Source organism: Microchirus variegatus (genome assembly GCF_963457635.1).
Source record: "Microchirus variegatus genome assembly, chromosome: 2".
Classification (NCBI taxonomy): Eukaryota; Metazoa; Chordata; class Actinopteri; order Pleuronectiformes; family Soleidae; genus Microchirus; species Microchirus variegatus.
Genome location: NC_139803.1, coordinates 119,520 through 143,289, shown reverse-complemented (window position 1 = coordinate 143,289; position 23,770 = coordinate 119,520). Strand labels below are relative to the sequence as shown.

General features: G+C 45.8%; 2 protein-coding genes across 2 annotated transcripts; both read right to left on the bottom strand.

Moving 5' to 3' along the window:
• Nucleotides 1-88: 88 nt before the first annotated feature.
• Nucleotides 89-10,207, bottom strand: pi4kb (phosphatidylinositol 4-kinase, catalytic, beta). The gene is made up of 12 exons (XM_083904445.1): nt 10,097-10,207; nt 8,218-8,876; nt 7,382-7,738; nt 5,965-6,192; nt 4,979-5,206; nt 4,794-4,903; nt 4,567-4,671; nt 3,602-3,725; nt 2,975-3,240; nt 2,564-2,696; nt 2,066-2,186; nt 89-802 (listed from the first exon to the last, which is right to left on the bottom strand). The coding sequence occupies exons 2-12, from the start codon at nt 8,851-8,853 to the stop codon at nt 621-623; spliced, it is 2,490 nt and encodes an 829-aa protein (XP_083760571.1). The 5' UTR covers nt 8,854-8,876; nt 10,097-10,207; the 3' UTR covers nt 89-620.
• Nucleotides 10,208-11,257: 1,050 nt separating this feature from the next.
• selenbp1 (selenium binding protein 1) lies at nt 11,258-23,770 on the bottom strand. The gene is made up of 12 exons (XM_083904478.1): nt 23,640-23,770; nt 18,099-18,155; nt 16,940-17,052; nt 16,647-16,832; nt 14,938-15,058; nt 14,678-14,860; nt 14,347-14,528; nt 13,836-13,914; nt 13,387-13,508; nt 12,784-12,876; nt 11,808-11,926; nt 11,258-11,529 (listed from the first exon to the last, which is right to left on the bottom strand). Exons 1-12 carry the CDS (start codon nt 23,641-23,643, stop codon nt 11,367-11,369), a joined length of 1,422 nt encoding a protein of 473 aa, XP_083760604.1. The 5' UTR covers nt 23,644-23,770; the 3' UTR covers nt 11,258-11,366.

The window sequence follows — 23,770 nt, the reverse complement described above, 5'->3', positions numbered from 1 at the left end:
ACGACACTGAGCTGCAGGTAAACACTGTGTTTGTTTTAATGTGTTTTCACACCGTCTGCAGTTAAAGGGCTAAAACATGAAAAACAGCGGGCTGGTCCTTTAAAGAGTCTCTGCTCATTTCACAGCTAAAACTGGGCTGCTCTCTGATTGGCTGAGAGTCCGCGTGAGCAGCCAATGAGGGGAGCCCAAAGAAACAGGAAGAGGAGACCAAACTAAAGTGGAATAAAATAAAGACGACACACACACACACATACGCTCGCACACACACACACTGTACACACACTCTGTACACACACACACACACACACACACACACACACACACTGTACACACACACAGCAGCTGGCTTTGGCAGTCACATGACTCTGTGGTGGGCGGGGTCACATGATGCCGTTGGTGAGGTCACGGTGGGCGGGGTCACGGTGGGGTCACATGATGCCGTTGGTGAGGTCACGGTGGGCGGGGTCACGGTGGGGTCACATGATGCCGTTGGTGAGGTCATGGTGGGCGGGGTCACGGTGGGGTCACATGATGCCGTTGGTGAGGTCACGGTGGGCGGGGTCACGGTGGGGTCACATGATGCCGTTGGTGAGGTCACGGTGGGCGGGGTCACGGTGGGGTCACATGATGCCGTTGGTGAGGTACTGGAAGCCATCATAGAGCTTAGTGGTCAGTGACCTCATAGATCCGTCCACCAGTTGATCCACTAACATCTGCAGTTGTTCTTCAGTCAGACTCATGTGGAAACGCTCTTTAAGACAACGCATGGTGCTGCTGCCATGGAAACAAGGAAGCTGAGAACCTGAGGGGGAGGAGTCACAGTTACATGTCTGTGTGAGAGAGTGTGTGTGAGTGAGAGAGTGTGTGTGTGAGTGAGAGGGTGTGTGTGTGAGTGAGAGGGTGTGTGTGTGTGTGTGAGAGTGTGTGTGTGAGAGTGAGAGTGTGTGTGTGTGAGTGTGTGAGAGAGTGTATGTATATGTGTGTGTGTGTGTGTGAGTGTATGAGTGAGTGTGTGTGTACGTGTGTGTGTGTACATGTGTGTGTGTGAGTGTGTGTGTGGGGGTGTGAGTGTGTGTGTACATGAGTGTGTGTGTGTACATGTGTGTGAGAGAGTGTGTGTGTGTGTGAGCATCTGAGTGTGCGAGTGTGTGTGTGTGTCTCTGTGTGTGTGTACATGTGTGTGTGGGGGTCTCTGTGTGTGTGTGTGTGTGAGCGTGTACATGTGTGTGTGCGCGTGTGTGTGTACGTGTGAGTGTGTGTTCTTGTACTTGCAGCATACTGAGGACCAGTGAGGGATTTTAACCAACAAAGTGAGGTCATTTTAACAAAGTGAGGACATTTTGGCCGGTCCTCACTTTGTTTTCATTGAAATCACTTCCTTAGGTTGCTATAACATGCTATACTCAATTTGTCAGAAAAATAAATAATCTAATTTTTGACGACAGGATGTTTTTTTGTCAAATTTTTGGCCAAAAATTTTGGGTCAATTTTTTTTTTCAATTTTTGGGTAAATTTTTTTTTTCAAATTTTGGGTCAATTTTTCTTTTTCAAATTTTGGGTCAAATTTTTTTTTTTAATTTTGGGTCAAATTGTTTTTTCTAATTTTGGGTCAAATATTTATTTCAAATTTTGGGTCAAATTTTTTATTTTTCAAATTTTTGTAAAACATTTTTTTTCAAATTTTGGGTCAATTTTTTTTTTTTTTCAAATTTTGGGTCAAATTTTTTTTTCAAATTTTGGGTCAAATTTTCTTTTTTCTTTTTGGTCAAATTTTTTTTTCAAATTTTGGACAACAGTTTGGACAACAGTATTTCCAGCCCTTTTTGCTCTGGGGCTCCACCTGCAGACATTTTATGGTACTGCAACCAGTAGTTCTTTGTAGATATTTGTAATTATGTTGATTTATAAAGTGGAAATGATGGTCCCTACTTTGCCAGCAACCCAGTCCTCAGTATGCAGCAAGTATAAGAATGTGTGTACGTGTGTGTGTGTGTGTGTGAGTGTGTGTGAGTAGGTGTGTGAGCGTCTGAGTGTGTGTGTGTGTGTGTGTGTGTGTGTGTGTTACCTTGCTGCATGATCTCTACGATGTGTAAAACTCTGTCCATGTGTTTTCTTGCAGAGATCAAACCCTGAAGCATCAACATCTTATAATAATTAAACATGTCTCCGTCTGGACCGCCCATCACCTGCACACACACACACACACACACACACACACACACACACACTTTAGATCAATTATAATCTCACACATTTCTGGTTTTTTTACTTCCTGCTCTGACTCTAATGATTCTAATGATTCAGTTACACCAAAACAACTGTGGAGGCAAATAAACAGAGGGGCGTGGCCAGTGATACACAGGGGGGCGTGGCCAGTGATAAACAGAGGGGCGTGGCCAGTGATGTCACTCTCTGCTCTGTTTTACTAACTCATTTGAATAATGAGACTCTTTTAGCAGAGAACATGAAAATGAAAAAGCATTTTCTGTTTATGCATTTAATTTAGATAATGACACTAACAACTGTGTGTGTGTGTGTGTGTGTGTGTGTGTGTGTGACTCACGTCCACAAACTCCGTGGTCAGTTTAAACGCCGACGTCTCAAACCCGAGGTTTTTAGGAGAACTGGACAAAATGAAGCCAAAGTCGATGTGAATGATGTGTCCTTCAGCGTCCAATAGGATGTTCCCGTTGTGTCTGAGGACAGAGGACGACACAGAAGAGGACACAGAAGAGGACACAGAGGAGGACACAGACAGAGGACACATAGAAGAGGACACAGAAGAGGACACAGAAGAGGACACAGAACACACAGAGGACACAGACAGAGGACACAGAGGAGGACACAGAAGAGGACACAGACAGAGGACACAGACAGAGGACACAGACAGAGGACACAGAAGAGGTCAGAGGTTAAACTCTTTCCCTGATGATGATGATGATGATGTCATCAGGTGGGCGTGGCCTGTTCTCACCTGTCTTTCACCTGCAGCAGGTAACAGATCAGACTGTATCCAGCACAGCTCTGAACAAAGTTCCTCTGAGCACAGAGAAAAGCTTCAGTGGTCGTAGAACCATGTTCTTGTAGAAAATAATCCAGTAGAGACAGTTGACTCTGTTTCTTCACCTGATGAAGAGACACTGCGTTCACCACAGGCTCGATCATACCACTGTCTGAAGACAACACCACGATCTTATATGGTTTGATCCACAGAGGAACTCGCTCCTGCTCCCAGATCGACTGAAAGAACAAAGAGTCAAAGAGTCATTAGAGAATCATTAGAGTCGTTAGAGTCATTAGAGTCGTTAGAGTCGTTAGATAATCATTAGAGTCGTTAGAGAATCATTAGAGTCGTTAGAGTCATTAGAGGCGTTAGAGTCATTAGAGTCGTTAGAAAATCGTTAGAATCATTAGAGTCGTTAGAATCATTAGAGTCATTGATCCACAGAGGAACTCACTCCTGCTCCCAGATCGACTGAAAGAACAAAGTCAAAGAGTCGTTAGAGTCGTTAGAGTCATTAGAATCAAAGAGTCGTTAGAGTCATCAGAGTCATCAGAATCATTAGAATCATCAGAGTCAGCGATGATGTCACAGTTTTACCTTCAGTTGCTGCAGAACCTGAAACGCTAACAGTTCTTGACGCAGATCGTCTCCACATTTAACGATGACGGACAGAAGTCTCCACGTGGGCAGGTGACCGTACGGAGACGCCTCTCTGATCCTCCTGCAGGCAAACACAGGTACTGCAGCTGTTCACAGCAGTCACAGGAAAACAATCTTCTACAACCACAGTCCCTGAACGCACCATCTCCTTCTGAAACCACAGTCCCTGAACGCACCGTCTCCTTCTGAAACCACAGTCCCTGAACGCACCGTCTCCTTCTACAATCACAGTCCCTGAACGCACCGTCTCTTTCTACAATCACAGTCCCTGAACGCACCGTCTCCTTCTGCAATCACAGTCCCTGAACGCACCGTCTCCTTCTAAAACCACAGTCCCTGAACGCACCGTCTCTCTACAATCACAGTCCCTGAACGCACTGTCTCTCTACAATCACAGTCCCTGAACGCACCATCTCCTTCTACAATCACAGTCCCTGAACGCACCGTCTCTCTACAATCACAGTCCCTGAACGCACCGTCTCTTTCTACAGTCACAGTCCCTGAACGCACCGTCTCCTTCTACAATCACAGTCCCTGAACGCACCGTCTCTTTCTACAATCACAGTCCCTGAACGCACCGTCTCCTTCTGCAATCACAGTCCCTGAACGCACCGTCTCCTTCTAAAACCACAGTCCCTGAACGCACCGTCTCTCTACAATCACAGTCCCTGAACGCACTGTCTCTCTACAATCACAGTCCCTGAACGCACCATCTCCTTCTACAATCACAGTCCCTGAACGCACCGTCTCTCTACAATCACAGTCCCTGAACGCACCGTCTCTTTCTACAATCACAGTCCCTGAACGCACCGTCTCCTTCTACAACCACAGTCCCTGAACGCACCGTCTCCTCCTGAAACCACAGTCCCTGAAGGTATGGTGAACTCAGCAGCGCCACCTACCTGACTTTCTCTTCCCATGGCTCCTTCAGGGCCACAGCTGATGGATCCTCAGGGTCACGTTTGAAGGTCGTAGGAGCCTGAGCCAGTTGTTCAGAGAGACGACGTCTGAAACAAACAAACAAACAAACAAACAGTGTTACAAACAACAACACTGCAGATGTTTCAGATGTTTCAGATGTTTGATGTTTCAGATGTGTCAGATGTTTCAGGTGTGTCAGTGTGATCACCTGATGTCTCCAGCAGCGATAAACACAGGTTCTTTATTCTCCAGACTGGTGATGCTGTCGACTGAGAACTGACTGATATTGTCGCAGCTGCTGGTGTGAATCTCTGGAAGCTGAAAGAGGAGACATGACATCACTTCCTGTCCGACATGACTTCCTGTCTGACATGACTTCCTGTCTTCGCTCACCTCCACCTGCAGCTCTCCGATGTCGTCCACAGACCACGCCTCGTCGTCGTTGTCATAGTTGGGGACGACAGAGAAACTTCCCGCCCTCTGCTCAGCCGTCATTCCACAGTCAGGAAGGTTCTCCACGGAGCGCGTGCTCCTGATCCGGTTCTCTGGGATCCGGATCGGAACGTTGGACGTCTCAAAGTTCTCGCACTCCAGAACCTCCACGTAGATCAGGTACGGAGCCTGGAGCAGGTCAAAGGTCATCATGGGTCAACACATTCAGGACAGTGTGTGTGTGTGTGTCTGTGTGAGTGATTGTGTGTGTGTGAGTGTATGTGTGTGTGTCTGTGTGTGTGAGTGTGAGTGTGTGTGTGTGTGTGTGTGTGTGTCTCACCTTGTCTTTAGAGTTGAGGACCACAGCCTGACTGTGTGTGTGTGTGTGTGTGTGTCCGGTGTGTGTGTGTGTGTGTGTGTGTGTGTGAGTGTGTGTGTGTGTGTGTGTCTGTGTGTGTGTGTGTGTGTGTGTGTGTGTGTGTGTGAGTATGTGTGTGTGTGTGTGTGTGTGTGTGTGTGTGTCTCACCTTGTCTTTAGAGTTGAGGACCACAGCCTGACTGTGTGTGTGTGTGTGTGTGTGTCCGGTGTGTGTGTGTGTGTGTGTGTGTGTGTGAGTGTGTGTGTGTGTGTGTGTCTGTGTGTGTGTGTGTGTGTGTGTCTGTGTGTGTGTGTGTGTGTGTGTGTGTGTGTGTGTGTGAGTATGTGTGTGAGTGTGTGTGTGTGTGTGTGTGTGTCTCACCTTGTCTTTAGAGTTGAGGACCACAGCCTGACTGTGTGTGTGTGTGTGTGTGTGTGTGTGTGTGTCCGGTGTGTGTGTGTGTGTGTGTGAGTGTGTGTGTGTGTGTGTGTGTGTGTGTGTGTGTGTGTGTGTGTGTGTGTGTGTGTGTGTCTGTGTGTGTGTGTGTGTGTGTGTGTGTGTGTGTGTGTGTGTGTGTGTGTGTCTCACCTTGTCTTTAGAGTTGAGGACCACAGCCTGACTGTGAGGAACTCTAACCACATGATGGTCAAAAGCAGCTGTCGACAGCCAGACTCTAGCAGGAAGTTTGTGGTTGAGCAGAGAAAGTTCAGAGATGAGACGTTGAGTCTTCTGCTCTTTGGTCGGTAACGTGGCCAAACGCTTACCGATGCCCATCAGAGACTTGATGAACTCTCTCTGAGGAGCCAGACGCACAGGCTGCAGGACAGAGGACAGACATGTGTGCTCAGTGCTGCCACCTGCAGGTGAAGCTGCCGTGTTTGTGCGCGACGTCAGTTTGACTCAAGTCATGAAATCAATGAATAATCTTTGATCGTCACGATAATCTGATCAGTTTGTTCTAATCTGATGGGTTTTCTCTCCACGACAAAGACATGAACACACAAACACCTGAGGTCACCTGACCCGAGGTCACCTGAGGTCAGTCCACATCTCAAACCCCTGATTAGAACCAACGACCTCTCCCCTCACAAACAAACAAACAAACCAGAACCAGAATCAGAACCCCACACACACTTCATTTCCCACAATGCACCCCTGGAGGAACAGGAAGCAGGTGAACTTACGGGACCAGTCTCAAAGTCCAGACTGTCCGAGCTGCAGCTGCTGTCCTAGAGGTCAGAGGTCAGAGTGTGGAGAATCAGACCAACTGTGAACTGACGGGTTTCCTGTGTTCACACTGAACGTGCTAAGCTAAGTGCTAAGATATGTGCCAAGTTAAGTGCTGAGTTAAGTGCTAAACTAAATGCTAAGCTAAGTGCTAAGCTATGTGCTAAGTTAAGTGCTAAACTAAGAATCAAGCTAAGTGCTGACTTAATTGCTAAGCTAAGTGTTAAGTTAAGTGCTAAGTGCCAAGCTCAATTATGTGCTAAGAGCTAAGTTATGGCTGAGCTAAGTGCTAAACTAAATGCTAAGCTAAGTGCTAAGTTATGTGCTAAACTAAGAACCAAGCTAAGTGCTAAGTTAATTGCTAAGCTAAGTGTTAAGTGCTAAACTAAGTGCCACGTTATGTGCTAAGCTAAGTGATAAGCAAATGCTAAACTAAGTGCTAAGCTAAGCACTAAGCTAATTTACACTCAGTCAGAGAGTCAGTGATGTAAGCTCACAGGGACACATGAGCTGCTGGTCCTCTGCTGCCTCGTGTGGTCACTTTGTGCCACTGAGGTCAAACTGAACAAAGGAAGTGACAGAATAAAACAAGTGACCACACGAGGCAGCAGAGACGTTAATATCACTCTCTCTGTGGACTTTGGTGTCAGAGAGTGAGTGAGTTCGCAAACTTCAGTCTAACACTGAGTCACAGCTAAGTGGACCTGGTCCTGGACCTGGTTCTGGACCTGGTTCTGGACCTGGTTCTGGTCCTGGACCTGGTCTCTGTGGTCCTTACCTCGTCCTGGCTGCTCTCCACCTTAGGGTTGCTGGCGGTTCTCTTCAGGTTGCTGCTCAGGCTGATTCCCACGGTGGCGTCAGACTTTGAGCGTTGATGCGTTCGTTTGGACGGCGACAGGCCGTGGTCTGCGGCGGCTGTGGGGGGCGTGGCCAGCGGGCAGAACGGCGTCAGAGTGAGGGTGGCGTCTCTGCGAGAGCGAGGTCCTGCAGGTTTGAGCTCATCAGACAAGATGATCTTCCTGAGTTTAGTTCCTCTGGAGTGACGCTGAGTAGAGATGTGCATGTCTGAAGAATACGCTCCAAGTAACCAGGCACACTGAAGACTGAAGGAGATGCTCTGTCTGCAGCGGTGCACCTACACACACACACAGGGTTAATGACCTTTGACCTCTGACCACACACACACACACACTGAAGACTGAAGGAGATGCTCTGTCTGCAGCGCTGCACCTACACACACACACACACACACAGGGTTAATGACCTTTGACCTCTGACCACACACAAGGTTAATAAATGACCTTTGACCTCTGACCACACACACCACGGGTTAAAGTGAATCCAACCCACACACACAGGGTTAACATCTGACCTTTGACCCTACACACACACACACAGGGTTAACATGACTGACCTTTGACCCTACACACACACACACACACACAGGGTTAACATCTGACCTTTGACCCCACACAAACAAACAGTGTGTAGGGTCAGAGGTCAGAGGTCGAACCGTGATGACGTTACTTCCTGCTGCTGCCACCTGGTGGTCACTGCAGTTGTCACTGAACAGTTGGCTGAGCACAGGGGGCGGGGTAAGGAGGCCACACCCACCACGTAAGGCTTGATGGCGTCGCCCACGTCCTCGTCCATGTGGATGTACATGTTGAGCAGCTGCGGCAGATAAAAGTCCACCTCGTCGTGGGAGAAGCTGAAGAGACGGTTCCCGATGTACGCCTGTACGCCAGGCTCCTTAGAGCTGTGCAGGTAAGACATCGCCATGGAAACGTCAAACAGCTTGGACTCAAAGAGGCGGAGCAACCACGACTGTTTGGACGGGTTGTGTCTTTGCCGTCGCCGGGCGCTCTTCACCGAGCAGGGGGCGGCGCCCTCGGGGTCTTCCTCCTCCTCTCGGATCTTCATCGCTTTCGCGGTGGCGGTCAGAGCGGTGGGCGGGGCTGGGGGTTCTGGACACGCCTCCTCCTCCTCCTCCTCCTCGTCGCCCTGCTGCAGCTTGACCTTCTGCAGAACGTGGCGACACGCTCGCTGAGCCACCTCGGCGTCGATCATCAGGCTCAGCTCGCCCACGCCCTCGCTGATCACGTCCAGAGGGGGCGTGGCCGGCTGGGCGGGGCCACAGGACGACGAGGGCGTAGAGGGGAGGGACAGGGAGGGGGAGGAGGATATGGAGAGGGAGGGGGAGGGGGAGGGGCTGTTCTGGTCAAGCTCCGCCTCTGCGTCCTCCATCATGTCTGAAGGAAAGCTCCGCCCTCCTGCAAGACAAAAACACAGCTAGATAATAGTATTTAGTATTTACTTAGTATTTAGTAAGTATTTATACATACATGTATATATACACACACATATGTATATTAGGTATATATATATATATACACATATACACACACATATGTATTTTGAGTATATATATACACACACATATGTATATGAAGTATATATATACACATATACACACATATGTATATGACGTATATATATATACACATATACACACACACGTATATAAAGTATGTGTATATATAATTTTATCGGCGTACATACATGTATATATACATACATGTATATATACAATTGTACATATATGTATATACACACATGTATTTACATATACATACGTGTATATACATACGTGTACGTGTATATGAATACATGTATATACATAAGTGTATATATGTATGTACATATACATACATACATGTATATACATACGTGTACATATACACACATGTATATACATACGTGTACATATACACACATGTATATACATACGTGTACATATACACACATGTATATACATACGTGTACATATACACACATGTATATACATACGTGTATATATACACACATGTATATACATACATGTACATATACATACATACATACATGTATATACATATGTGTATATACATACGTGTATATATACATGTATGTACATCTATAACATATATGTATATATACACGTGTGTATATGCATATATATTCATATACACACACATGTATTTATACTTGATATATAACATATAAGTGTCAGTGAATACGTCATAAATGAGTGTGAACACATGAACTTCATTTCAAAACCGTTTGATCTCGTGATTTTCCGTCGACGTGAGTTCAACTCATCAGTCATGTTAGCCTAGCATTCGCTTAGCAACACGCAAACTTTGTCTGCGGAGAACGGTTCAGCAGCTAACAACAGCTAACCAACAGCTAACAACAGCTAACCAGCAGCTAACAACAGCTAACAACAGCTAACCAGCAGCTGTTTGTTAACTCTTGTTGTTGTTGACTTGCCAACTGCACGTTAGCACTCTGTTAGCATACACCGTTGCTCACTGAACATTAGCGCTGTTAGCATACGCCGTTGCTAACGCGTTAGCTGTGCTGCGTCAACGCGGACACCGTTAGCATTAGCGTGGACATTGGCGTGCGGAGAGTTTGAAAGCGCAGTGCTAAGCTAACGTTAGCGGTTTACCTGGTGACGATCACGAGCTTTTAATGACTCTTTGTCTTCGTCTCATTGATTCTCTCCGGTCCTCACAGCGGCTAACGCTAACAGACAGCAGGGGGCGCGCGCTGCTAACACTTCCTCTGCTGCTGCTTCCGGTCTGAGCTGTTGTCTTCAGCGCCCTCTGCCGCACCGGAGAGGAACAAACAGCACGGCTTCAGTTAGACCGGACTGAGCCTGAACTGAAGTGAACTGAAGTGAACTGAAGTGGGTCAAAGGGCTGTTGTTGATTGAATCTGTTACACAATGACTGTAAAATCATCTGTAATCTGTAATCTGTCTGTCAATGTTTTCTTTGTAACCTTTGTGTTAATGTGTGGTTCAAACAAAACACACAACCAAACTGGGATTATCACACTGTACACACATTATAATCTCTGTCAAAACTGAATAAAAACTACAAATATACAGAAAACTACATTAGCTTATGTAACGTACCTATATATACATACATCTACAGCTACATCATCTGAAACAGAGGGTTGATTACGCTGATTAGCATTAGCATTGTGCTACATCTTATGAAACAGAGGGTTGATAACACTTATTAGCATTAGCATTGTGCTACATCTTATGAAACAGAAGGTTGATAACCCTAATAAGCATTAGCATGTGCTACATCTTATGAAACAGAGGGTTGATAACCCTTATTAGCATTAGCATTGTGCTACATCTTATGAAACAGAAGGTTGATAACCCTTATAAGCATTAGCATGTGCTACATCTTATGAAACAGAGGGTTGATAACCCTTATAAGCATTAGCATGTGCTACATCTTATGAAACAGAAGGTTGATAACCCTTATAAGCATTAGCATGTGCTACATCTTATGAAACAGAAGGTTGATAACCCTTATAAGCATTAGCATGTGCTACATCTTATGAAACAGAGGGTTGATAACCCTTATTAGCATTAGCATTGTGCTACATCTTATGAAACAGAAGGTTGATAACCCTAATAAGCATTAGCATGTGCTACATCTTATGAAACAGAAGGTTGATTACGCTGATTAGCATTAGCATCGTGCTACATCTTATGAAACAGAAGTTTGATAACCCTGATTAGCATTAGCATTGTGCTACATCTTATGAAACAGAGGGTTGATAATAAAACAGAGCCAGAAAAGATTACGATCTGTTTAATCAACAGAACAAACAACAGAACATGGACACATGGTCGTTGTTGTTGTGGACGTTGTTGTTGTTGTTGACGTTGCTGTTGTTGTTGTCGTGGTCGTTCAGATCCAGATGTCAGACGTGCAGTCTCCACCCGGGTACCTGATCTCGTGGGCCAGAACTGGTCCATCAGGTTCTTTACCAAAGTCCACCAGGAAGTTCTGGTTCAGGGTCAGACCACCACTGACGGTGTTTACGTCCATCTGCATCATCACTGAGCCGTCTCTACACAAACAAACACACATAAATAAACAAACACACACATAAACAAACACACACAAACAAATAATAAATAAACAAACACATAAATAAACAAACAACAAACAAATAAATAAATAAACAAACAAACAAACACAAATAAATAAACAGACCGAGACAAAAAGCCATGGACACAACTTCACATTTAACCAAACTAGACAGTACACTGTAGTACTGCAGTACTACTACAGTGTACTGCAGTAGTACTACAGTATACTGCAGTAGTACTACGGTGTAGCACGTACCTGACCATGTCGGGGTAGAACTGTTTGTCCCAGCCGCTGAACAGAGACGTCGTCACATAAAGTCTTTGTCCGTCCAAACTCAACTGGATCATCTGAGGAGATCCAGAGACACGTCTCCCCTGAGAGGACAGAGGGACAGACAGAGGGACAGAGGGACAGACAGAGGGACAGACAGAGGGACAGACAGACAGACAGACAGACAGACAGACAGACAGACAGAGGGACAGAGGGACAGACAGAGGGACAGACAGACAGACAGACAGAGGGACAGAGGGACAGACAGACAGACAGACAGAGGGACAGACAGAGGGACAGAGGGACAGACAGACAGACAGAGGGACAGACAGAGACAGACAGAGAGACAGAGGGACAGACAAAGGGACAGACATGTGTTCATCATATATTCATGTGTACATTATATGTTCATGTGTTCATGTTCATGTGTTCATGTGTTCATATGTTCATGTGTTCATCATATGTTCATGTGTTCATCATATGTACATGTGTTCATCATATTTTCATGTGTTCATTATATGTTCATGTGTTCATGTGTTCATTATCTGTTCATGTGTTCATGTGTTCATTATCTGTTCATGTGTTCATGTTCATGTGTTCATTATATGTTCATGTGTTCATCATATGTTCATGTGTTCATCATATGTACATGTGTTCATGTTCATGTGTTCATTATATGTTCATGTGTTCATCATATGTTTATGTGTTCATTATATGTTCATGTGTTCATCATATGTTCATGTGTTCATGTTCATGTGTTCATCATATGTTCATGTGTTCATCATGTGTTCATGTTCATGTGTTCATCATATGTTCATGTGTTCATGTGTTTATGTGTTAATGTGTTAATGTGTTTATGTGTTCATCATCTTTTCATGTGTTCATATGTTCATGTGTTCATGTGTTTAATTGTTCATCATATTTTCATGTGTTCATATGTTCATGTGTTCATGTGTCTCACCTTGATAATGCGTTGTGAGGGCTGCTGAATGTTCTCAGGGTCGTCTGTGATTCTCACTGGACCATCAGTGACCAGACTTCCTCCTAGAAACACCTGACAACACACACACACGCACACACACACACGCACACACACACACACACACACACACACACAGACACACACACACACACACACACACACACACACACACACACACACACAGACACACACACATAAGGTCAGTCAAAGGTCAGTGTTTCTCAGTAGAGAACATAATTTAGATGTTTATCACTGAGACGAGGAAACGTCTGGATTCATGTTTCCAGGAAAACACACACATCCTGTCACACACACACTCACACACACTCACACACACACACACACACACACACACACACACACACACACACACTCACACACTCACACACAGCTGTGTAAATAAACCCTTACAGAATACTTCACGTGTGTCACGTTGACATAAACCAGAACATGTGTTATAAACGAGGTCATGAGGTCACAACTGACCAATCAACTGACCGATCAACTGACCGATCAACAGACCAATCAACAGACCAATCAACTGACCGATCAACTGACCGATCAACTGACTGATCAACTGACCTGACCGACCAATCGGGGCTTCCTCCTGTCTGTGATGTCATACTGTCTGATGTCACCGTGCAGCCAATTACTGAAGTAGAGGAAACGATCGTCCAATGAGATCAAGATGTCTGTGATCAGTCCTGCAGACACAGACAGACAGGTCAACAGACAGGCAGGTACCAGGTCAACAGGCAGACAGACAGACAGACAGGTCAACAGACAGACAGGTCAACAGACAAGTTAACAGACAGACAGGTCAACAGACAGACAGACAGGTCAACAGACAGACAGGTACCAGGTCAACAGACAGACAGGTACCAGGTCAACAGACAGACAGTCAGGTTAACAGACAGACAGGTACCAGGTCAACTGACAGATCAACAGACAGACAGACAGGTCAACAGACAGACAGACAGGTCAACAGACAGACAGGTCAACAGACAGACAGACAGGCAGGTCAGACTCACCTGGCATCTCAGGCATCTTCCATCCTTCCACCTTCTTGCTGGGAACACTGATCACTTTCTCTGTCGCCCAATCACCTTCCTGTAAACAAACAAGAAAGAACCCTGTGGTCGTGGTCTTAAGGAACCCTGTGGTGGTCGTGGTCTTAAAGAACCCTGCAGTAGTGGTCTTGAAGAACCCTGCGGTCGTGGTCTCATATGGTCATGGTCTTAAAGAACCCTACGGTCATGGTCTTAAAGAACCCTGCGGTCGTGGTCTCATGTGGTCATGGTCTTAAAGAACCCTGCAGTCGTGGTCTTAAAGAACCCTGTGGTCGTGGTCTTAAAGAACCCTGTGGTGGTCGTGGTCTTAAAGAACCCTGTGGTCGTGGTCTTAAAGAACCCTGTGGTCGAGGTCTCATGTGGTCGTGGTCTTAAAGAACCCTGTGGTACTGACCGGTGTCTTGAAGAACCCTGTGGTCATGATCTTAAAGAACCCTGCGGCCGTGGTCTTAAAGAACCCTGTGGTACTGACCGGTGTCTTGAAGAACCTGAAGACAGTGGAACTCAGAGCACATCCCACGTAGCCCTCAGTGGCATCAGGGTCATGGAGGAACCGGACCTCCAGAGGAATAGCACCGTCCTCTCCCAGGTCCAGGGTCTGTAGTTTCCTGTGTGTGGTCCAGTCCCAGACATGGATGGCGGTGCCGTAGTGACCTTCAGGACAAACACAGGCAAATCCTGAAGGTTCTGACTGGGACCAGAACTTAGAACACAGAGTTACACAACTGTGCAGATCCCTGAGATCCACCAGAACCAGACCAGGACCGCGTGGTTTCCGAGTCACTGGTATTTTCCTGACCCACCTTTCATGACGTCTGCAGGATCAAACCCGGGGGCCAGGACTTTCGGGGCCCCCCACTCAGTGCTGATCATCACGTTGTGTCGTGGTTGATACCAGAAGTCGTAACCAAAGGGCGCGGCTTCTCCAGGATGTTCCCAGTTCCCGATCACCTCAAACGTTTCCCCGTCCAGCAGAGCGAAGCCTCCTGATAGGACGACAGCAGGTGAGCAGACACGCCCACTGACGTGAGGGGGCGTGGCCCAGGAATCACATGACTCTCACCTTTGCCGTTACCGGCCGGGTCACCGATACAGCTGATCATGATCTGACCGCTGCCCAAACAGTGAGACGTGTGAGGGTTAGCTAGGTCACACTTCCAGTACAGATCCACGGGTTCTACCATCTGAGTAAACACACAAACAAACACACAAATAAACAAACAAACACACAGATAAACAAACAAAGAAATACACAAACAAACACACAAACAAACAACTCTCATGAGGCTAATGCTAAGTTAACTGCTCTCATGGTGACTCAGCAGCAGCTGGAGCAGGTCAGAGGTCACTGTGTGTGTGTGTGTGTGTGTGTGTGTGTGTGTGTGTGTGTGTGTGTGTGTGTGTGTGTGTGTGTGTGTGTGTGTGTGTGTAGTAAATGTTTTCCAGACTTTTGTTTTAACGTCGTTAAGATTCAGGACTTATGAATAAAATGAAGAACAGGTGAAAAACTCTTTATGAACCAGGTCTCAGTCTTAGTCTCAGTCAGCAGCTGGACAAACACTCTTAACGTCCTGCTGGACTCTGATCTTTGGACAGAGTCCAGCTTCAGATATTTCCATAAAGACGAGAAAGGAGGTTTACAGAGAGGACAGGAGAGGACATGTGAGGACATGTGAGGACATGTGAGGACAGAAGAGGACATGTGAGGACATGAGAGGACAGGAGAGGACATGAGAGGACAGAAGAGGACAGAAGAGGACATGTGAGGACATGAGAGGACAGGAGAGGACATGTGAGGACAGGAGAGGACAAATAAAGGACTGTCTTATCTCTGATCTTAAATGTCCTCATCTGTCCCCAGATAAACTCAACTCCCTAACATTCCTGAGCACAAAAATCCAGGAAGTTGAAGTGATAAGACGTCCAACTGTCCCTCCTCGTCCTCCTCTTGTCTCCAAACACACTCACATCTCACTGATGTCTCACGTGTCTCTAATGTCTCTGATGTCTCACATGTCTCACATGTCTCATGTGTCTCTGATGTCTCTGATGTCTCACATGTCTCTGATGTCTCACATGTCTCTGATGTCTCACGTGTCTCTAATGTCTCATGTGTCTCTAATGTCTCATGTGTCTCACGTGTCTCTGATGTCTCACGTGTCTCTGATGTCTCACATGTCTCTGATATCTCACATGTCTCACGTGTCTCTGATGTCTCACGTGTCTCTGATGTCTCACGTGTCTCTGATGTCTCACATGTCTCACGTGTCTCTGATGTCTCACATGTCTCTAATGTCTCACGTGTCTCTAATGTCTCACGTGTCTCTAATGTCTCACGTGTCTCTAATGTCTCACGTGTCTCTGATGTCTCACATGTCTCAAGTGTCTCACATGTCTCTAATGTCTCACATGTCTCTGATGTCTCACATGTCTCTGATGTCTCACATGTCTCATGTGTCTCACATGTCTCTGATGTCTCACATGTCTCACATGTCTCACATGTCTCATGTGTCTCTGATGTCTCACATGTCTCTGATGTCTCACATGTCTCTGATGTCTCACATGTCTCATGTGTCTCTGATGTCTCACATGTCTCTGATGTCTCACATGTCTCATGTGTCTCACATGTCTTTGATGTCTCACATGTCTCTGATGTCTCACATGTCTCTGTCCAGCTGGACATCACAGAAGTATTTGCTGTTCTGTTGAAGGGTTGAATTCTGGGACGTGACCTCACGATTGGCTGTGGCGGTGGTGGGGGGCGGAGCCTACCTTGTGCAGCCGCGGCGCTTTGGGCTCGGTGCCGACGTCGATGACGTAGATTCTGGACGAGACGAGCGACGGCAGAATCAGACGATTCCTCTTTTTAGACGAGTCGCCGAAGCAGCTGCTGCAGGCGTTCCATCCTGAGTGATGGAGCTCATCGTTCACGTTAGGCATCGGCAGGCGGTGGATGACCTGAGGTCAGAGGTCACAGGTCACAGGTCAGAGGTCACAGGTCAGAGGTCACAGGTCACAGGTCACAGCTGCTCACTACACCCTCTCAGCTGCTGCAGTACTCTTACCTGACAGTAGGTGGCAGACTTAGGGTCAACATCAACAGTCGCCAAATAATCTGGTTTCTCAAACTCTGTGCCGCGATAGACACACGGAAGATACACAATCTGCTCCCGAGGACCTGCAACACAAACACACAACTCTGACACACACACAGACACACAACTCTGACACACAAAGACACAACTCTGACACACACAAACACACAACTCTGACACACACAAACACACAACTCTGACACACACAAACACACAACTCTGACACACAAACACACAACTCTGACACACACAAACACACAACTCTGACACACAAACACACAACTCTGACACACACAGACACACAACTCTGACACACAAACACACAACTCTGACACAAACAAACACACAACTCTGACACACAACACTGACACACAGACACACAACTCTGACAAACACACAACTCTGACACACACAGACACAACTCTGACACACAGACACACCACTCTGACACACAGACACACAACTCTGACACACAAACACACAACTCTGACACACACAAACACACAACTCTGACAAACACACAACTCTGACACACACAGACACAACTCTGACACACAGACACACAACTCTGACACACAGACACACCACTCTGACACACAGACACACAACTCTGACACACAAACACACAACTCTGACACACACAGACACACAACTCTGACAAACACACAACTCTGACACACACAGACACAACTCTGACACACAGACACACCACTCTAACACACAAACACACAACTCTGACACACACAAACACACAACTCTGACACACAAACACACAACTCTGACACACACAGACACACAACTCTGACACACAAACACACAACTCTGACACAAACAAACACACAACTCTGACACACAAACACAACTCTGACACACACAGACACACAACTCTGACAAACACACAACTCTGACACACACAGACACACAACTCTGACACAAACAGACACAACTCTGACACACACAAACACACAATTCTGACACACACAAACACAACTCTAACACACACAAACACAACTCTGACACACACAAACATAACTCTGACACACAGACACATAACTCTGACACACTCACACAGACACTCACACAGACACACTCACACAGACACACACAGACACACACACAGTTGTGTTACCCTTCATGGCCTCCAGAGGAGTCTTGTATCCTGGTCCACATCCTGATGAACAGTGAGCTGAGAAAAGACAACAACATGAGACCGACATGAAGGACATGAGGACATGAAGGACATGAGGACATGAAGGACACGAAGGACAGAGACGTGTCTCTGCTGGACAACGTCCACACAACTGTGTGAGAGTGTGTGTGTGTCCTGTTTTTAAGACAGAAACAGAGGAGCAGAACTCAGCAGGAGATTATTAATGAAGACACACACACACACACACACGCGCACACACACACACACACACACACACACACACACACACACACACACACACACACACACACACACGTCAACAACACAAACAGAGCAGCAGAGCTCAGCAGGAGATTTATTAATGAAGAAAAACAACATGATGATATGACCTCTGACCTTTGACCTCTGACCTTTGACCTTTGACCTCTGACAGCTACACACAGTGTTTTCATAAGAACCAGGAGAAGAACCACTGAGAAATGAAACCAAGTCAGAGGAACCACCACCATCCTCTGGCTCTGAGAGCTCCAGCTCTCCACAAGCTAACCCTGAACCTGAAGCTAACCCTGAACCTGAAGCTAACCCTTAACCTGAAGCTAACCCTGAACCTGAAGCTAACCCTGAAGCTAACCCTGAAGCTAACCCTGAACCTGAAGCTAACCCTGAAGCTAACCCTTAACCTGAAGCTAACCCTGAACCTGAAGCTAACCCTGAACCTGAAGCTAACCCTGAACCTGAAGCTAACCCTGAGATGAGTCAAAGCCATGAACTGGTTTTTCAGGATGTCTCTAATGATCACAATGATGTTGTGAGTTTGACGTGTCAATCAAAGGACTGACACACTTTGGTGCCACCCACTTTTTAGGAGACCAAAGGTAATTGGACAATAGAGTGAACAGCTGTTTGATGAAGTTCTGGAGATGATTCCAGGAGAAACATCTCAATCTGATCAAGGAGCTGTCAGTGTCAGTGAAGCAAGGCAGCAGTGGACTGAACCATCCACAGCAGTGGACTGAACCATCCACACAAAGCCTTAAGAGAAACACAACAGTGTTCAAAAGGAACAAAGAGCTCAGCAACAACAGAAGAAGAAGAAGAAGAAGAAGAAGAAGAAGAAGAAGAAGAAGAAGAAGATCACTGTGATGAACCACAGAAGAAGAGTCTTCACCATGAGATGAAACCATTGATGATCCTCAAAAACAAGAAGAACAGATCAGAATGAACAAAGAACATCTGGAAGAACGTTCTCTGGACAGTTCTGGTCTCACCTGAGTTCACCTGATTTAGACGTTTAGACTGTGGTGGTTTAGACCAAAGAGACGAGGACTGTGACCATGTCCACATATTTATGGACCTGACTGAGGTGGAAGCTGTGGTGATGTCATCAGTGATCATGTGATCAGAGGGTTCAGGACTTCCTGTCTCACATTCCTGTGGTTGAACAACCTGATTTATTTAATCTGCTTCACTAATGAATTTAAAAATGCGTCATCACAACAACAAGGTTCAGGCCTTTGTATCATCGAGGGTTTGGTTACTGTCACTGACCTGGTTTAGCCTGGTTTGACCTGGTTTAACCTGATCACCACAACAGATCACTGAGGGATTCAGCCTTCGGTTACCAGGCTCCTCCTCTCCTGTGGAACCAGCTCCAAATGAGAGTTCAGGTCTTAGTGGTGCTGCTGTAGACCTGGACCCTGTCACAGATTACCAGATTAAGACCGGATTTGGGGTCAGGACACACAGCACTGTTAAAGTACAACGACAGGAGACAGGAAAGACCCTGACCCTGACCCTGACCAGAGACCCAGACCCAGACCCTGACCCAGACCCTGACCCTGACCCAGACCAGAGACCCAGACCCAGACCCAGACCCAGACCAGAGACCCAGACCCAGACCCAGACCCAGACCCAGACCCAGAGACCCAGACCCAGACCAGAGACCCAGACCCAGACCCAGACCAGAGACCCAGACCCAGACCCAGACCCTACCATCAGGGGATGGTAGCCTCCTCAGGAAGTCCACCCAGCTCTGAACCTTCTTCTACAGCCTCCTGGTTTTGCTTGTCATCCAGTTTGTCGTCCGACCACAGTCAGTATGAGCTCCACCTCCTCTGGTCCTATCAGGACTGGTCCTGGACTGGGTTTGTCCCTCCTGAAGTCTATGACCAGTTCCTTGGTCTTTGTTAGTTGTGAGTTCCTCACCAGGCTCCTCCTCTTGGTGGTCTCTGAAACACCTCATGATGTCCACGTCATCTGTGAACTTCTGGATGTGCCAGGTTTCAGAGTTCTAGCAGAAGTCCACAGAGAAGAGGACGGGTCAGGGTTCAGGTTCCTCTGTGGAGCTCTGATGGTGAACGGAGATGGTGTTGAAGGAACCAGAAAAGCCCAAGAAGAGGATCCAGACTGTGGAACTTCCCTTGTCCAGATGGAGGTGGAGAGTCCTCAGTGAGCTGGACCTGAGGAGGCTGATGAAGATGATGAAGATGATGAAGATGATGAAGATGATGAAGATGATGAAGACCACTCCAGAGTCTGTGCCAAGGGTCTGGAACCATGTCTTCCAGAGGGTGGTCCCTCTCCAGAGCTGCAGGCTGAAGACCTGTTGGAGTTCAGCAGCTCAGGTCTTGAGGAGCCGTGGACAAAACCTGGTCTGGTCGTGCTGCCTTCAAGGACCGGAGCTTCCTCAGGATTCTCCAGACCTGGAGGGTTCTCTGACAGTGAAGAACCTGGGAGTTTGACCAGGGTTCATCACATTCATGTAGAACAGAACTTCTACTTCTACTGTAACTCCTTACTGTCAGGATGTCCTCATGAGAACCTCCATGAGAACCTTCAGCAGAACAAGTGACCGTAGAACTCCCGTCTTCTCTCAGTGAAAAGTAGAATTTTAAAATACTTCTCATTGAATATTAGTGACTTCATGACTTTATATCAACACTGAACTCAGTGTGAAATAAACAGGAGGAGAATACACAGGCTCCTCCCACTGACAGGCTCCTCCCACTGTCAGTCAAACAGTCTGACTCTGAACAGGTTAGTCCTGATTAGAACAGTCTGGGTTAGGGTGCTGGAGGGGAATTACCCATCATGCACTTGGAGTGAGCACAGACTTTCTCTACCTCATCCTCCATTTCTCAACCTTCAGCACAGACCTTTAGTCTGTATCTGTGGTTCTCTCACCTGTGGTTCCTCACCTGTGGTTCCTCACCTGTGGTTCCTCACCTGTGGTTCTCCCTAAAGTTTCTATCTTTTTTCCCTGACCCTGGTCAAAGGTTAAAGGTCAAAGGACAGAGGATGATACCAACTCTGTGATTGTAAACTGTGGACTGTACCAATAAAGACTGATCTGCAGTCACAGGGGGAGGAGTTCAGTGAGGCCCTACTGTTAGTGAAGAGTAGTTAACTGTTGTTAGTGAAGAGTAGTTAACTGTAGTTAGTGAACAGTAGTTAACTGTAGTTAGTGAACTGTAGTGAACAGTTGTTAGTGAACAGTTGTTAGTGAAGAGTAGTTAACTGTAGTTCGTGAACAGTTGTTAGTGAACAGTAGTTAGTGAACAGTAGTGAACTGTAGTTAGTGAACAGTAGTTAACAGTAGTTAGTGAACAGTAGTTAACTGTAGTTAGTGAACAGTTGTTAGTGAACAGTAGTTAGTGAACAGTTGTTAGTGAAGAGTAGTGAACTGTAGTTAGTGAACAGTTGTTAGTGAACAGTAGTGAACTGTAGTTAGTGAACAGTAGTGAACTGTGGTTAGTGAACAGTAGTGAACTGTAGTTAGTGAACAGTTGTTAGTGAACAGTAGTGAACTGTAGTTAGTGAACAGTAGTTAACTGTAGTTAGTGAACAGTAGTGAACTGTAGTTAGTGAACAGTAGTTAACTGTAGTTAGTGAACAGTAGTTAACTGTAGTTAGTGAACAGTTGTTAGTGAACAGTAGTTAGTGAACAGTTGTTAGTGAAGAGTAGTGAACTGTAGTTAGTGAACAGTTGTTAGTGAACAGTAGTGAACTGTAGTTAGTGAACAGTAGTGAACTGTGGTTAGTGAACAGTAGTGAACTGTAGTTAGTGAACAGTTGTTAGTGAACAGTAGTGAACTGTAGTTAGTGAACAGTAGTTAACTGTAGTTAGTGAACAGTAGTGAACTGTGGTTAGTGAACAGTAGTGAACTGTAGTTAGTGAACAGTTGTTAGTGAACAGTAGTGAACTGTAGTTAGTGAACAGTAGTTAGTGAACAGTAGTGAACTGTAGTTAGTGAACAGTAGTGAACTGTAGTTAGTGAACAGTTGTTAGTGAACAGTAGTGAACTGTAGTTAGTGAACAGTAGTTAACTGTAGTTAGTGAACAGTAGTGAACTGTAGTTAGTGAACAGTAGTTAACTGTAGTTAGTGAACAGTAGTTAACTGTAGTTAGTGAACAGTAGTTAGTGAACAGTAGTGAACTGTAGTTAGTGAACAGTAGTTAACTGTAGTTAGTGAATAGTAGTTAACTGTAGTTAGTGAACAGTAGTTAACTGTAGTTAGTGAACAGTAGTTAGTGAACAGTAGTTAACTGTAGTTAGTGAACAGTAGTTAACTGTAGTTAGTGAACAGTTGTTAGTGAACAGTTGTTAGTGAAGAGTAGTGAACTGTAGTTAGTGAACAGTTGTTAGTGAAGAGTAGTGAACTGTAGTTAGTGAACAGTAGTGAACTGTGGTTAGTGAACAGTAGTGAACTGTAGTTAGTGAACAGTTGTTAGTGAACAGTAGTGAACTGTAGTTAGTGAACAGTAGTTAACTGTAGTTAGTGAACAGTAGTGAACTGTGGTTAGTGAACAGTAGTGAACTGTAGTTAGTGAACAGTTGTTAGTGAACAGTAGTGAACTGTAGTTAGTGAACAGTAGTTAACTGTAGTTAGTGAATAGTAGTTAACTGTAGTTAGTGAACAGTAGTTAGTGAACAGTAGTGAACTGTAGTTAGTGAACAGTAGTGAACTGTAGTTAGTGAACTGTAGTTAGTGAACAGTAGTGAACTGTAGTTAGTGAACAGTAGTTAGTGAACAGTAGTTAGTGAACAGTTGTGAACAGTAGTTAGTGAACAGTACTGAACTGTAGTTAGTGAACAGTTGTTCGTGAACAGTAGTGAACTGTAGTTGGTGAACAGTAGTTAGTGAACAGTTGTGAACAGTAGTGAACTGTAGTTAGTGAACATTAGTGAACTGTAGTTAGTGAACTGTAGTGAACAGTAGTTAGTGAACAGTAGTGAATAGTAGTTAGTGAACAGTAGTGAACTGTAGTTAGTGAACAGTAGTTAACTGTAGTTAGTGAACAGTAGTTAACTGTAGTTAGTGAACTGTAGTTAGTGAACAGTAGTGAACTGTTGTTAGTGAACAGTAGTGAACAGTAGTTAGTGAACAGTAGTTAGTGAACAGTTGTGAACAGTAGTTAGTGAACAGTAGTTAGTGAACTGTAGTTAGTGAACAGTAGTGAACTGTAGTGAACTGTAGTAAGTGAACAGTAGTAAAGAGAGAGTGTGTGCAGTCACTTACACATCCTTGAGCTCCTGGTTCTGGTCTTAAGTTGTCCTGGTCCAAACAGGGTACTGGTCTAAAGAGGTACTGGTCTTAAGAGGTCCTGGTCTAAAGAGGTCCTGGTCTTAAGAGGTCCTGGTCTAAAGAGG